Consider the following 17,338-nt stretch of genomic DNA (forward strand, 5'->3'; position numbering starts at 1 on the left):
CTGGGTAATTAAATCAGTAAATTGAAAGAACTCTACCCATTTATTTTCCAGATCACAATGATGGGTTTGATCTCAATGATGCTCTCAAAGACCATTCCACTAAACGCTCTGGTATGTATTCATGAGGATTGCTTTTATAGAAGGATTTGATTGCACATAGATGATGACTAATACTCATTTGTTGAAGGTTGTTTTATGGTCAAACATATCTTTTTTTATAAATTTAGAATACCCAATTCATTTTTTCCAATTAAGGGGCAATTTAGGGCAGCACGGTGGCCTAGTGGTTAGCACAACCGCCTCACGGCGCTGAGGTCCCAGGTTCAATCCCGGCTCTGGGTCACTGTCCGTGTGGAGTTTGCACATTCTCCCCGTGTCTGCGTGGGTTTCGCCCCCACAACCCAAAAATGTGCAGAGTAGGTGGATTGGCCATGCTAAATTGCCCCTTAATTGGAAAAAATAATTGGGTAATCTAAATTTTTAAAAAAAAACACAAAAAAAAAAAAAAAAAAAAATTAAGGGGCAATTTAGCATGGCCAATCCACCTACTCTGCACATCTTTGGGTCGTGGAGGCGAAACCCACGCAGACACGGTGAGAATGTGCAAACTCCACACGGACAGTGGCCCAGATCTGGGACCGAACCTGGGACCTTGGCGCTGTGAGGCAGCAATGCTAACCACTGCGCCACTGTGCTGCCTCATGGTCCAACATATCTAACCTGGGGCGACATTCTCCCCTACCCAGCGTGACGGAGGGTCCCGGAGGAGGGGAGTGGCGCCAACCACTCGGGTCGCGCCTCCCCAAAGGTGGGGAATTCTCCCCACTATTGGGGGCCAGCCCCGCGCCGGAGCGGTTAGCACCAGAAGACCGGCGCAAAAAACCGGCGCCCTTGGTGCGGAGCTGGCCGAAAGGCTTTCGCCGGTCCACGCATGCGCCGGCAGTGACGTCAGCGGCAGCTGGCCGCTGACGTCACTGCCGGCGCATGCGCGATGTGGGGTTCTCTTCCGCTTCCGCCATGGCGGAGGCCGTGGCGGCGCGGAAGGAGAAAGAGTGCAGCCAAGGCACTGGCCCGCAGTCTGAGCGGGGGGCCCCGATCGCGGTCCAGGCCACCGTGGGGGCACCCCCCGTGGTTCGATCGCCCCCCCGCCCCCCCCAGGACCCTGGGGGCCTGCTCGTGCCGCTGATCCTGCTGTTCCAGAGGTCGTTTAAACCTCGGCGGCGGGAGAGGCCTCCCAGCGGCGGGACTTCGGCCCATCCGGGCCGGAGAATCGCCGCAGGGGCGTCTCCGATCGGCGGGGCGAGATTCCTGCCCCCGCCACTTCCCGGGTGGCGGAGAATCTCTGCCACGGCGGGGGCGGGATTTTAGGCGCCCCCAGGCGATTCTCCGACCCTGCGTGGGGTTGGAGAATATCGCCCCTGTTTTGCACATTAAGCTAATTTTTGAAGTTCTGTCGGCGGAATTCTCTCTCCCCACCCCCACGCCGGGTGGGAGAATCTCTGGGGCACCGGGCGAGTCCCGCCGTCCCGGCACCCACACACGATTCTCCCAACACCCCCAAACTGGCGCGGTGAGATTTACGGCTGGCCGCTCGGAGAATCGCCCCTCGCCGTTTATAACGGGCGAGCGTCGATTCTCCGGCCCGGATGGCCGAGCGGCCTGCCCATTACGACGGGTTCCCGCCGCCGCCGTCCACACCTGGTCGCTGCCGGTGGGAACAGCGCGGGCGGGAATGCTGGGGGGGGGGGGGGGGCCTGTTTCAGGAGGGGTGGAATCCAGCACTTGGCGGGGGGCCTCAAAAGGGGTCTGGCCCGCGATCGGTGCCCACCGATCGGCGGGCTGGCCTCTCTGAAGGACGAACTCCTTTCCTCTGCCGCCCCGCAAGATCCATCCGACATTTCTTGCGGGGCGGCCGCGGGGAGGACGACAACCGCGCATGCGTAATTTACGCGGCGCAGCTTTTACGCGGCCGCAAGGCCTGGCACACATAAATGATGCAGCGCCGCTCCTGGCCCCCTGAGGGTGAGCGAATAGGGGGCGAGGAGCGGCCTCCGGCGCTGGAGTGAAACACTCTGGTTTTCACTCCGGCGCCGGGACTGTGGCCGAGATTTTCCACAAATGCGGAGAATCGTAAAGGCTGCCGTGGGACAGGCTGTGACCCACGGCAGCCTTCACGCCCACTTCCTGGGCCGATTCTCCCCCCCGGGCGGGGCTAGGAGCGCGGCCCCGTGCGTCACGGGGGCGCGGCCTTGACGACGGTCGTCAAGGCCGCACGTCAAGCGTCACGCCAGCTGACGCGGCCGATGACGTTAGCCGCACATGCGCAGGTTGGACAACGCCAACCCGCACATGCGCAGTTGCCGTCTTTTCCCTCAGCCGCCCCGCAAGACGTTAAAATTAAAAAGAATAAAATCCTGAGGTGGAGGATCGAACTCTCCACCTACAAATACGATATCATGTATCGACCGGGGAAGCTCAACGAGCCCCCCAGATGCCCTGTCCCCGCGGCACGTGCGCCAGCGCGCAGATCGACCGCCTGAAAGCCATCCACAATGACCTCTGCCACCCGGACACCCGGCTCGCCCACTACGTCAAAGCCCGAAATCTACCTTTCTCCACTGAGGATGTAAAAGCCATCACCAGGGATTGCCTGATCTGTGCAGAGTGCAAACCGCACTTCTATAGACCAGACAGGGCCCACCTGGTCAAGGCTTCTCGGCCCTTTGAACGCCTCGCCATCGATTTCAAAGGGCCACTTCCCTCGAATAATCGGAATGTGTACTTCCTGAATGTCATCGACGAGCTCTCCCGCTTCCCTTTTGCTATCCCGTGCCCCAATATGACGTCCCACATAGTCATTAGGGCCCTGCACAGTATCTTCACCCTGTTTGGTGTCCCTAGCTACGTACACAGCAACCGGGGTTCGTCCTTCATGAGCGACGAGCTGCATCAATACCTGCTCGACAAGGGCATCGCCTTGAGCAGGACTACCAGCTATAACCCCAGGGGGAACGGGCAGGTGGAGAGGGAGAATGCGACGGTCTGGAAGACCGTCCTACTGACTCTCCAGTCCAGGAATCTCCCGGTTTCCCATTGGCAGGATGTCCTCCCCGACGTGCTCCACGCTATTAGGTCCCTCCAAAGTACCGCCACCAACCAGACCCCTCATGAGCGGCTCTTTGTTTTTTCCAGGGGCACTACCATGGGGGCTTCACTCCCAGCATGGTTGAAGACGCCGGGCTCGGTACTCCTCTGGAAGCACGTCAGGGCACACAAAACTGACCCACTCGTAGAGAAAGTGCTTCTACTACACTCAAACCCCCAATACGCCTTCATAGAGTACCCTGATGGCCGTCAGGACACTGTATCCCTCCGGGACCTAGCGCCGGCAGGATCGAATCCCACCACTACCACCGCCGAGGTACCCCTCACACTACACGCCACCCAACTTGTCGCGCCCCACGCCCCCGCACCTACTCGATCGCTACACATGTCCCGCGCACCCGCGCCCACAAGCTTCCAGCGCCCCCAGTCGATCAAGATGGGTACGAAGCTCGGACAGAATCATTCCCGGAGTCCGCCATCGTACCCCAACCAACTGTGATCGTCCAGCCACCAGAAGAGGCTGCAACCCCGGTGCTCCGCCGATCACAACGGACAACTCGACCACCGGACAGACTCAATTTGTAAGCCATCACTCCCGCCGGACTTTATTTTTTCACAGGGTGTGAATGTGGTGAATTATAAACACTAATAATCCACACTGTATTGTACAACATGTGTTGAGCCTATACCTTGTACTAGATCATGTGTAGTTGCGCGGCTCTACCCATAGGGGGAGATGAGGAGCTTGTATTGGGCTCCACCATGGCTCCGCCGATGGCTCCGCCCATAGCTCCTCCCCCTAACCGGAAGTATAAAGGTTACTGTTGTGAGCCTGCCTGCCAGTTCATCTGGAGTTCATCTCGTCACAGGCAGGCTCAGTTGTAAGACGATTAAAACGACTGTTCGCTTCTAACCACGTGTCGCGTGAATTGATGGTCTCATCAATGCCTCTGCATGGAAATATGGCTACGGAGTTCTCAGAAGCTGTACCTCCTCTGCTCCACAACCAGCTTTCCCACCTATCCCAACAACTTCCTCCCCCCTTCCTCCAAAGAAACCCTATGTTGATTGAATTCTCACAAATGATGGCATTATTGTAACTACTTGTGGGTCGGTGGGGGGTGAGCGGTGAAATAATTCAGGCCAGCAACAGCAACGTATTACTCAGTAAAAGTTGTTGAAACGTGTTTTTCAAAGGATCGTCTTGCCCGACTCCAAATAAATTTCAAATAGTCCCCAGCGACCCTGGAAGATTATTGTATATAGTTGGGTGGATGATTCAATATTAAAAACGATAAACATTAGGGAAATTTTTTGGATGTCGTCAAAATAATGACATTAAGATAGTATAAACACATTGAACTGACACTCGTAGTTGAAATAGCTTCCTGTGCCCATTTAAGTTTCAAGAAATGGGACATGTGCATCATTTTCTAAGGAAGCAAGAGTGTGATTGGTTGTTGATGCTGTTGTTTGGTTACTTGTTGTTGGGTGGGTGAGTTTCAGTGGATGGCTGCTGATGGTAACTTTTTGAAATACTTTATCATGGGATGTGGTTCGGCCAGCATTTTTGCCCATCCTTAATTGCATTTGAGAAAGGGGCTATGAGTCGCCTTCTTGAACTGCTTTGTCTGCATGGTTGTAACTACAGCCACAGCGCTGTTGGGGAAGGATTAAAGGGATTTTGACCCAGTGACAGTGAAAGAACAGCAATTATAGTTCCAAGTCAAAATGGTGTATGCCTTGAAGGGAAACTTGCGTTTGGTGGTGTTCCCATGTTTCTGCTGCCCTTGCCCTTCCAGGTGGTAGAGGTTTGGGAGGTGCTGGCACCTTGGCGAGTTGCTGGTGTACAAACACTGCGACCACTATGCGTGGGTGGCGAAGGCCATCAAGGAAAAACTCAACATGGTCCAGGGAAACCACATCATCTCGGGAATGTCAGAACCCTAGTGTCGGAAGTGCTGGTGTATCTTCATGGCAACACCATCAATCAGCTGTAGCATCATCCAGATGGAGTATTTATGGCTGATTTACCATTATTGATTAGTTTCTTGTTGTTGCTACTCTACATCTTTGTGACAATTGGCACATGGGTGTTTTCGCCCAGGTCCACCCATTAGGTATGGATGGAGTGCCAATCAAGCAGATGTGCTGCTGGTTTATGGTTTACCCTTCAGGTACTTGTGGATGAATATATGAAGCTGAGGGCAAGCCTGACTAACGTTCGAAGGCCTTATCTATAATTGCTGCTGTTCTACTGGGTAATTAAATCAGTAAATTGAAAGAACTCTACCCATTTATTTTCCAGATCACAATGATGGGTTTGATCTCAATGATGCTCTCAAAGACCATTCCACTAAACGCTCTGGTACGCATTCATGAGGATTGCTTTTATAGAAGGATTTGATTGCACATAGATGATGACTAATACTCATTTGTTGAAGGTTGTTTTATGGTCAAACATATCTTTTTTTATAAATTTAGAATACCCAATTCATTTTTTCAATTAAGGGGCAATTTATCGTGGCCAATCCACCTACTCTGTACACCTTTGGGTCGTGGGGATGAAACCCACGCAAACACGGTGAGAATGTGCAAACTCCACACGGACAGTGGCCCAGAGCTGGGGATCGAACCTGGGACCTTGGTGCTGTTAGGCAGCAATGCTAACCACTGCGCCACCGTGCTGCCTCATGGTCAAACATATCTTTTAAAAAAAAAAAAATTTTTTTTAGAGTACTCAATTCATTTTTCCAATTAAGGGAAATTTAGCGTAGCCAATCAACCTACCCTGCACATCTTTGGGTTGTGGGGGTGAAACCCACGCAAACACGGGGAGAATGTGCAAACTCCACACGGACATGACTCAGAGCCGGGATCGAACCTGGGACCTCAGCGCCGTGAGGCGGCAGGGGTAACCACTGTGCCACCGTGCTGCCCTGGTCAAACATATCTAACCTGTTTTGCACATTAAGCTAATTTTGAAGTTCTGCCGGCGGAATTCTCCCCCCACCCCCCACGCCGGGTGGGAGAATCGCTGGGGCACCGGGTGAATCCAGCCACGCCGCCCCGGCACCCGCATGCGATTCTCCCGCCCCCCCCCCCCCCACCCCAAACCGGCGTGGCGAGATTTACGGCTGGCCGCTCGGAGAATCGCCCGTCGCCGTTTGTAAAGGGGGAGCACACCTGGTCGCTGCCGGTGGGAACAGCGCGGGAATGCTGGGGGGCGGAGGGGGCATCCAGCACTGGGGGGGGGGGGGGGGGGTCTGGCCCGCGATCGGTGCCAACCGATCGGCGGGCTGGCCTCTCTGAAGGATGAACTCCTTCCCTCTGCCACCCCGCAAGATCCATCCGACATTTCTTGTGGGGCGGCCGCGGGGAGGACGGCAATCGCGCATGCGTAATTTACGCGGCGCTGCTTTTACGCGGCTCCAAGGCCCGGCGCGCGTAAATGACGCGGCGCCGCTCCTGACCCCCTATGGGGGGGAGAATAGGGGGCAAGGAGCGGCCTCCGACGCCGGAGTGAAACACTCCGGTTTTCACTCCGGCGTCGGGACTTCGTCTCCCGATGGGAGAATCTCGTCCTGTGCCTTTTATGGAAAAGTATTTCGAAATTAATGAGTAGACAACGGGGAATGTTTGATGGAGATTTTATTCCGAAGCATTCATGCTTGCTGACCGACCCTGTTGAAGTTTTATTCAGAGGTCAAGCCAAAAAGGGAAAGACTTCTAGGAATGCCCTATCCGGAAAATTACATTTCTGCATCAAAGATTGAAAGTCAAAGTAACTGTCTTGATATTTCAAAAGGCATACAGAAAGTTGTGAGGAGCTCATTGGAATATTTATTTTCCAGGTAACGATGATGGGTTTGACCTTCGCGATGCTCTCAATGATGATCCCATTAAGCCCGCAGGTGTGTATTGAGGAGCCATCTTTTTATTAGAAGGATTTGTTTACGTATGGAAATACTGTGATGCACCATCAATTGGACATGAGACGAGGATGAGATTCAAACGATAGGCTTTAATGCACAAGCTATGTGCCCGGCAGCAGACTTACAGAAGAAAGGCCGACTGCAGGACAGTACGGGTTCTTATACCCCGCCTTGTAGGCGGAGCTACCTACCTCTCAGCCAATCGGCTGAGAGGCACATGACTTCCCCAACCAATCGGCAGAGAGGCACATGACTTACCCGGGCCAATGGGCAGCGAGTCTTCTGCACCAATAGCAGCTCGCTTCCAAGGTACCGTAATATCCCTAGTCATACTACCACATACTGCGTGTGGGTATTTTGCACAAAGGAGGACAAATGGAAATTTCGAATGAGCAGTTACTGCGGATAGTATTTCACCACTGAGATGGGAAGCTCGAGTCTGGGATGTCTGTACACACAAACATATGAATTAAGGGCAGCAGTTGGCCATTTAGCTCCTCGAACCTGCTTCACCATTTCAACAAGATCATGGCCTCAACCCCACATTCCCACCTCCACATGATAACCTTTGACTCCCTTGTTAGTCAAGAAGCTATCAACTCTACCTTAAAAATATTCAGTAACTCCTCCTCCACTGACTTTTGCGTTACGGAAGACTCAGGAGCTTTTGCGGGAAAAACATTTCTCTGCATCACCAATTTAAATGGGAGACCCCTTATTTAAGGGATTGCCTAGTTTGAGTCTGCCCCAAAAGGGGAAACATCCTCACCCACATCCACTCGTCAAGTTCCCTCAGGATCTTATATGTTTCAATTCGATCACCTCTCATTTTCCTAAACACTAATGGATAAAGGTCCAACTTGATTAACCTTCCCACATAAGATACCTCAGAGCCTCCCTCCTCGCGGGACAGGATATACCCAGGGATGGTGATGATCGTGTCCGGGACATTATCTGTAAAGTATGATTCAGCGAGTATGACTCCGTGAGTATGACTATGTCAGGCTGTTGCTTGACTAACCTGTGGAACAGCGCTTCCAATTTTGCCTCAAGCTCCCAGGTGTTAAGGAGGGCTTTGCAGGGCCATTCGGGTTGGGGTGTGCCGTTGTCGTTTCTGGTAGCCAGATCCACGACAGGTGCTCCATTTGGTTTCATTCCTTTTCGACTAAGTAGTGGTTTGATACAACTGAGTGGCATGCGGGCTATTTTCAAAAGGTGTTTTAAGAGTCAACCACATTTGCTGTGTGGGGTCTGGAGTCACATATAGGCCAGACCAGGTAAGGATGGCAGATTTCCTTCCCAAAGGAGATTGATGAACCAGATGGGTTTTTACAACAACCGACAATGGTTTTGTGGTCACCAGTAGACTAGGTTTTAATTCCAGATGTATCAATTGAATTTGATTTCCACCAGCTGCTGTAAATACTTGAAGGGAACACGTTTACTGAGTTGTGGGGATTGATCAGCAATTGGAAATACTTTGGTTACATTCTCAGAGTCAGCACAGGTACGGTAGGTTGAATGGCCTTCTCCTAGATACTATCTTTTTCTTCAACATTCGCTCCCACTTTGTTGCAGACACATTTACACCAATGGTAGCAATTCAATAACAACTGGAGCCAAAGTTAGTCAAATCAGCTGAGAGCTGGGATCTCTTATCCATCGAATCCATCCATCCATAGAATCCCGACAGTGCAGAAGAAGGCCATTTGGCCCATTGAGTCGGCACCAACCCCTCCCAGAAGAGCACCTTACCTAGGTTCACGATCCCACCCTATCCCCGTAACCGCACCTACTCTTTTGGACACTCAGGAGCAATTTAGAATGGCCACTTCATTTATCCCACGCATCTTTGAACTGTGGGAGGAGACTAGAGCACCCGCAGGAAACCCATGCAGACATGGGAAGAATGTGCAAACTCCAGACAGGTAGTCACCCAAGGTCGGAATCGAACCTGAGTCCTTGGCGCTGTGAGGGAGCAGTGTTAATCGTCGTGCCGCCACCGTACTGCCCTATCTTGCTGGCGTAGAAACTGTGTCTTCATACCAGATTGCTCATGCGGGATGGTAGCATAGCGGTGATGTTACTGGACGAGTAATCCCGAGACCCTAATGCCCCAGACGCACCAGTTCAAATCCTATCAAGGCAGGTGGGGGAATTTAAATTCAATTAATTAATAAGTCTGGAACGAAATGCTTGTCTCGTTAATAATGGCCATTGTATAACCAGATTGTCGTTTCTTAAAAAAATCGAAACACCTGGGCTACTTGTGTCCTTCGGGGCGGAAATCTGCCACCGTTACCCGGTCTGGCCTACGTTAACTTAAGACTCACTGTAATATGGTTGACTCTTAACCGTTTAGAAAATGGCCCATTTGAGGCACACCATTGTAGAAAATCACTACAGAAAGATTTGGCCTTCTACAGGGCAATTACGAATAGTCCAAAGATGTACAGGTTAGGTGGATTGACTATGATCAATACGAGGGGTCTCGTGGGTGTGGGGGGGTGGGAGGGGTAGGTAGGGTGCTCGTTCGAAGGGTCGGTGCAGACTCGATGGAGAGAATGGATTTTGTGGGAAAACTGGGCAGGGGTTAAGTTTCTACATCAAAGATTGAAAGTGTACGTAACTCTCTCTTAATATTTCAAAGGGCATGCAGAAAGTTGTGAGGAGCTCATTGGAATAACTATAAATATTTACATTCCAGGTAACGATGATGATTTTGATCTTAGCGATGCTCTCAATGGTGATCCCATTAAGCCCGCAGGTGTGTATTGAGGGGCCATTTTTTAAATAGAAGAATTTGTTCACGTATGGAAACACTGCGTGCGGCTATTTTGCACAAAGGAAGATGAATGGAAATTTCAAATGAGCAGTTACTGTGGACAATATTTCACCACTGAGATGGGAAGCTCGAGTCTGGAAATCTCCACATGTCTGATTTTTGTTACGAGGGGTGGTGCGGCCAGGGGTGTGATCGATTTTGGACCTTCTGCCTCACACCATAGTTCACAGAAGCAAATAAATGCTGAGGTGGGCTGGTTAGGAGGCTCATTTCAGTTCTCTGAGATTTCCTAAAAGTCCCTCATCCCACCTCCATAGCCATTTATCCAGTATCCATTATGGGCAGACCTCAGGAGCAATGTGGAGGTGAAAAGAAAATACTTCTAACAATCAAAGAGAACTCTCATGCACACTGAAAAAGTAAAAATAAGAGGGCGGCACGGTGATGCAGTGGTTAGCACTGCTGCCTCACGGCGCCAAAAACCTAGGTCCAATCCCCCGCCCGGGTTACTGCCCATATCTGTGTGGGTCTCACCCCCACAACCCAAAAATGTGCAGGGTCAGTGAATTGGGCACACTAATTTGCCCTTTAATTGGAAAAAAATAAATTGGGTAGTCTAAATCTATTTTTTTTAAAGTAAAAACAAATTTTGACTTACTAACCAGATCAAAGACCGCTCATCCTTTAATAGCCTCTTAAAACGGTCAAAATTTGAACTCTACCCTTCTGTTGAGATAATGATTTTGGGAGCTTTTGAAACTCAGCACAGCATTCATAATGGCACTCCAGCAACAGGTATCTTTTTTTACTTCAACTGAAAGCTGCAGTCTCCTGTTTCATTTATAGAGCTAGGGAATTAGACAACTTCAGATCAGAACCTTCAACAGACATTCTCCGCCCTTCGTGAGTATTTATGACTCTTCCATACATTTGTGATCCCCACACCAGTCAAGGCCCTTGGAACAGTGAAAATAGTGTCCGTTTGAACTTAGATAATTGTGGTTTCCAGCCTGTGTGTTTCACACAGCTGGTAAAAATGGAAAATGTGCCTGCAAGGGTCTCATCCCCACAACCCAAAAAGATATGCAAGCTACTTGGATTGATTACGTCCCTTAATTGTAAAAAAAAAAGAATTAGGTACTTTAAATAGTTTTTTAAACAGGAAAAAAAAATAACACTGCGGGAAATGGGAAATGCTGGAATTAGGGGTGGGACATCCATATCGGGGTCCCAGTCACCATCTTTAAAGGCCTCCAGAGTTGGCCCAATTGCAGGTGTATATTTTAGCTGCATTGGTTGAAAATGAATGTTGGCCAGAACACTCCCTGTGTTCTTTCAAAGTAATATCCATAGATCTTGCTTTGGTTTAATGTTTTCTCTATGAATAGTGGTCTGTTCTGACACATCAGCAGTTCCTTAGTGTTGTACTGGAGCGCCAGTCCAGATTATGAGCTCAAGACTTGTAGTGGCACTGTCAAAAGCTACCGACTCTGAACATGGAACATTGAACATACAGTGCAGAAGGAGGCCATTCAGCCCATTGAGTCTGCACCGACCCACTTAAGCCCTCACTTCCACACTATCCCCGTAACCCAATAACCCCATCTAACCTTTTTGGTCACTAAGGGGAATTTATCATGGCCAATCCACCTAATCTGCACGTCTCTGGACTATGGGAGGAAACGGGAGCACCCGGAGGAAACCCACGCAGACACGGGAGAACGTGCAGACTCCGCACAGTTAATGATCCAGTGGGGAATCGAACCTGGGACCCTGGCGCTATGAAGCCACAGTGCTATCCACTTGTGCTACCGTGCTGCCCAATGTTGTTATGATATGAGTGTTATCAATGAGCCAGGCTTAGGTTTTCCTACTGAGTATAAGTTCGACCCTGAACATTTCATGGACTCCATACCTGCACTGATCCAATAGAAATTTCCTAAAAGCTTTCAGGAGACTCTGACTATGGCCGCAGAGGTACTTGAAGGCGGACAGGCCCTGGCCACCCACGGTCCAACTACTGCGAACTCTCGAACCCAAGAGGCGCGTGCGTGCACACGCGCACACAGCAGCCAGCCACCCCATGGATTCCCATTGTTGAGGTAATGCTTGAAAAAAAAAACATCAGACTATTGATAGGAGTGCATTTAACGGGGAAGCAAAACAATGAGCCTGGCTTTCTGTTCATTTGCTGAACTTACTTCAGAACAACTGGATGTTGAGCAGGCAACGGCTCACTCTAATCATAGGAAGTGATGACTCATTTCAGGTCTTACATTACATTCACCCACAGGATATGAGTGTCACTGGCATGCCAGCAATTATTGTCAATGCCAGTCACCCTTGAGAAGATGGGGATGAGCAGTCTTCTTGAATACAACTGATTAGCTTGCCAGGCCATTTCAGATGGGGCAGTTAAAAATCAACCACACAGGGCAGCACAGTGGGTTAGCCCTGCTGCCTCACGGCGCCGAGGTCCCAGGTTCGATCCTGGCTCTGGGTCACTGTCCGTGTGGAGTTTGCACATTCTCCCCGTGTCTGCGTGGGTTTCGTCCCCACCACCCAAAGATGTGCAGGGTAGGTGGTTTGAACACGCTAAATTGCCCCTTAATTGGAAAATAAATGAATTGGGTACTCTAAATTTAAAAAAAAATCAACCACACTGCTGTGGGCCTGGAGTCACATGTAGGCCAGACTGGGTAAGGACGGTAGATTTCCCTTTAGGGAATAAAGGACATCAGTGAACCGATGGTGGGCGGCACGGTAGCACCATGGTTAGCACTGTTGCCTCATAGTGCCAGGGACCCGGGATCGATTCCTGGCCTGGTGTCACTGTCTGTGTGGAGTCTGCAGGTTCTCCCCGTGTCTGCATGGGTTTCCTCTGGGTGCTCCAGTTTCCTCCCACAAGTCACGAAAGATGTGCTGTTAGGTGAATTGGACATTCTGAATTCTCCCTCTGTGTACCCAAACAGGCACCGGAGTGTGGCGACTAGGGGGTTTTCACAGTAACCTCATTGCAATGTTAATGAAAGCCTACTTGTGACACTAATAAAGATAATAATTATTATTATAATTTTACAACCGTCTGCTAGTTTCATGGGCACTGTTCTTTCTCGCTCTTTATTCAATCAAAATTAAATTTCCCAGTTGCTGTGATGGGATTATTAGTTCACATTTCCACGTAGGCGCTGGATTAATTCAGTATTTTAACCATTAAGCTACTGTACCTTAAACACTGGTCTGAAACTCCAAGTTAGAGAAGAAATATTTGCACTAGTAGCTCAAAATTGTAGAACTTAATTTAATCCCTTTTACTCCAGTAATGTTCAAATTTTTTATATTTTAATGTGGCAGCTGGCGGTTTTGATGATTCGGATCTTCAGGATGTTGTAAATGGTGACTATAAACCTGACAAGACCAATTCTAAAGGTAAGCCTTTATTTCAGCACTTTATCTTCTCATGGTCGCAAAGGAGCCAAACAGCATGTCAGAATGTGTTATTGAAGAAATGGTAATGAGTGGGCGGCACAGGGACCCTGGTTAAATTCCGGCCTTGTGTGACTGTCTGTGTGGAATTTGCATTTACTCCCCGTGTCTGCGTGGGTTTGTAAAGTGGATGCCAATGCTTCATAAAAAAAACACTTTCCTCCAGGTGCTCCGATTTCCTTGCACAGTCCAGATATGCGAAGGTTGGGTGGATTGGCCATGCTAAATTGTCCCTTAAGTGTTCAGGGTGACGGGAATAGGTCGGGGGAGTGGGCCAAGGTCGGGTGCTCTTTCGGAGGGTTGGTGCAGACTTGATGCGCAGAATGGCTTCCTTCTGCACTGTAGGGCTTCTATGGATCTATGGAAGTTTCCACTCTTGATGAGAGGCCAGCTGATACAATTTTAAAAAATAAATAAATTTAGTGTACCAATTAACTTTTTTCCAATTAAGGGGCAATTTAGCGTGTACAATCCACCTACCTTGCACATCTTTGGGTTGTGGCAGCCAAACCCACGCAAACCCACACAGACAATGACCCAGAGCCGGGATTGAACCTGGGACCTTGGCGCCGTGAGGCAGCAGGGCTAACCCACTGCGCCACCGTGCTGCCCTCAGCTGATACAATTTAATATTCGCCTCACCAAGGCCTTCTTCTGGCCATTGGGCTGGTTTAGCTCACTGGGCTAAATCGCTGGCTTTTAAAGCAGACCCAGGCAGACCAGCAGCACGGTTCGATTCCCGTACCAGCCTCCCCGAACAGGTGCCGGAATGTGGCGACTAGAGGCTTTTCACAGTAACTTCATTGAAGCCTACTCGTTACAATAAGCGATTTTCATTTTCATCTTTTGAACTTGGAAGTTGTAATTTGGCCAATTTTTAGCAAGCACGCATTTTGTTCCACATGAAGGAGTTAAACCCCCCCCCCCCATTAATTCCTTTCCGAACCTTAGCAGAAAGTAAAATCGGTAGCATCTGTAGAGGGTACAGCAACCTAGGTATTGTTTTCATCTTAATCAGAGCTATCCTGTCCACCCATGATATAGGCTGAGAAGACCAGCGAATTGGTCCCATTTTATAGATTAAAGTAACGGTGTAAGTTTGCTTTATACAACTGATGGAATGAAGGGCTGGTTTAGCTCACTGGGCTAAATCGCTGGCTTTTAAAGCAGACCAAGCAGGCCAGCAGCACGGCTCAATTCTCGTACCAGCCTCCCCGAACAGGCGCCGGACTGTGGAGACTAGGGGCTTTTCACAGTAACTTAATTGAAGCCTACTCGTGACAATAAGCGATTTTCATTTTTCATTAATAGAAACACCAATAGGTAACTAGGTAAACCCTGAAAGGGACCACCTGAAGAGGAAGGGAACAAGGAGAGGAGGTCTCCCTCTAAACCTTCTCAATAGCACAGCCTCACATGTAGCAAAAGTTTATTTTATAGCCTGAAAATGAACCAAACTGACCCACATCATCCGGAACAGAGATTTCTGGCTTGGACAGAAATAATAACACTTTTATGCGCATTTAAAGTCATCTTAATCTGCTTTCGACCACCAGCTAAGCTGAATGCCGAAGCGTTATGCCAAATTGCCTTGGCTAAGGACTTGATAACAATTGCAAACAACAACAGGGACAGCGGACACCACTGCCGGGTGTCCACTCAAGTCTAAAATTGTTGGATCTTTAATCATCAGTGAGAACTGATGCAAATGGGTTTTTAAAACCCATTTGTATCCACTTTACAAACTCCTCTCAATCTCAAATTTCTGTAGAATAAATATTTCCACTCAACCCGATCAAATGCTCTCTCTCCATCTAATGAGATCGGTAAGCTGTCCATCGCTTGTTTTTGAGAAACCGGAAGAATATTTAATAATCTCCTGACACTGTTACATGAATTTCGGCCTTTTATAACCCACACTGGATGATCAAGGGAAGATTTTTCTTTCCAGATGCAATGCCAGTATTTTAGATGATCATTTCAAATCTACGTTTAAGAGTGAGATTGATCCAGAGGATGCCGACTCCTCTGGACCCTTGTGTGCTTCGTAAATCAAAGAGAAAGTCGCTTCTCTAAGCACCCTGATCTGTTCAAGCTCGGCAGCAGGAAATCTCTCTAAATGCAACCTCGGTGGAGAGAATCCCCCCCCCCGGTGGAGAGAACCCCCCCCCCGAGGCCAAAACAAATCGCTGAGTGTTTCTCGGTGCTGCTAAACGTTCCGTTCAGCGGACTAACTCCAGTCTGCTGAATCGCGGCCATTATATAGTTGTTTGAGTAAATTAGACTTGTTCGTAACCTTACAGAAACACCAGTTACCAACTAACGATTCTTTTTCAAAACATTTAGAGTACCCAACTGTTTTTCCAATTAAGGGGCAATTTAGCGTGGTCAGTCCACCTACGCTGCACATCTTTTTGGGTTGTGGGGGGTGAGACCCGTGCAGATGCGAGGAGAATGTGCAAACGCCACATGAACAGTGACGCATGGCCGGGATTGAACCCGGGTCCTTGGCGCTGTGAGGCAGCAGTGCTAACCACTGTGCCGTCTACTAACCATTCTTTCAATCCAAAGTAAAACAACACTCAAGAACCATTCCCAACCAGAAAGAGAAAGCAAATGATCCTAAGCCAATAACGCTTGGGGTTTTTCTCACCAAATGTGAGGCCTATTTGTACTGTGCAAACACATCTTCCATAACTATGCCAAGGAGCCTTTCTCTTCAAGAGGAGCAAACTGCAATATGAGGAGGAAGAGAACATGTTCTCTGTAGTCTAACCTCGTCTATTGAGACTGAGGTCACACACCCACCATCTAGCAGTGGCGCACTCCTGATTATCGAGATAAGAACGAAGGATACCATAAGACGTAGACAGTTTTGTAAGTGTATTTATAAAAAGGAAAGAAGGATATTTCTCATACAGCCCCAGTGTCGTACGGCCTGTAACAAGTATTCCTTAACTCAAAAGAACATGCTGACGAATATTATTTATCAAAGGCAAGTACAATTCTTTTTTTAAAAATAAATTTAGAGTACCCAATTATTTTTTCCAATTAAGGGGCAATTTAGACTGGCCAATCTACCTATCCTGCACATCTTTGGGTTGTGTGGGTGAAACCCACGCAGACTCGGGGAGAATGTGCAAACTCCACACGGACAGTGACCCAGGGCCAGGATTCGAACCCGGGTCCTCAGCGCCGTAGGCAGCAATGCTAACCACTGTGCCACCATGCTGCCCGCAAGTGCAATTCTTGTCGTAGTGCTCAGTTACTGGGCTAACCCTATCAGAGTGATAAGTACCAACCGAGAACAAAAGAAAGTTAGAATAAAAAGGGACAAAATCCAGACTTTATAATCAACTGCAATCTGTTACCAATGATATTTAGCTGAGGGATCGGAGTTGGTGCCTTCCGCGGAGTTCACGAAAGTCATGGCTTTAGTAGGGGTATCAAATGTTTTTATAGAATTGTTGAATGTCACCCTCAATATCTCAGAATACAATAGGGCATATTGTACTCCTTTGGCCTTCAGTCATCTTCTAACTTCATCACAACTCCTGCACCCTTGCTGTATCGCCTCTGAAAAGTCTTGAAAGAAAGAGGCCTTCACTCCATCAAAGAGCCAGACCCCACTACGTCCAGCTGCCTCCCATCACATTTTGGCGATTATTGAAGGTATGACAATGGATAATTAAGGGTTGGGGCCATTTTTTATCTCGAAGCTTCAAAGCAAGCGGACGGTGCGCCCTTTCTTCTTTAATGTGCCCGGCTTTCATTTCTATGTTGAGAAAACGTGGCAGCAGTTCTCAAAACAGACCGAGTTTCTCATCAATGACTTAGCTAATATTAGCAGTCGTCAGTTGTAACTCATTTGAAAGTGCCGGATCGAGGTCTGGCTCACTCACCCAGTCGCCATGTCGAGGCGTCGACTCCGCCCCAGTTGCCTCCGACAACCCTTTCTTGTCGTTGGTTTTCTTTATATTTCCCGGCATTTTGTCAGCAAAGTTTGACCAGTCTGAAGTCTTTGTTC

General features: G+C 49.0%; 1 protein-coding gene across 4 annotated transcripts in view; it reads left to right on the plus strand.

Moving 5' to 3' along the window:
• The window catches only part of LOC119977495 (CD99 antigen-like protein 2), a 68,990-nt gene that overhangs the window by 41,275 nt on the left and 10,377 nt on the right, over positions 1–17,338 (plus strand). The window contains exons 3-7 of one of the 4 annotated variants that reach the window (XM_038818527.1): positions 52–111; positions 5,414–5,473; positions 6,960–7,019; positions 9,748–9,807; positions 13,180–13,254. In XM_038818527.1, coding sequence (XP_038674455.1) covers positions 52–111; positions 5,414–5,473; positions 6,960–7,019; positions 9,748–9,807; positions 13,180–13,254 — 315 coding nt within the window. The remainder of the gene's footprint in view (positions 1–51; positions 112–5,413; positions 5,474–6,959; positions 7,020–9,747; positions 9,808–13,179; positions 13,255–17,338) is intronic. The other 3 variants (XM_038818529.1, XM_038818528.1, XM_038818530.1) reach the window with 3 other exon arrangements.

The sequence above is a fragment of the Scyliorhinus canicula genome, chromosome 14 (genome assembly GCF_902713615.1).
Source record: "Scyliorhinus canicula chromosome 14, sScyCan1.1, whole genome shotgun sequence".
Lineage (NCBI taxonomy): Eukaryota > Metazoa > Chordata > Chondrichthyes > Carcharhiniformes > Scyliorhinidae > Scyliorhinus > Scyliorhinus canicula.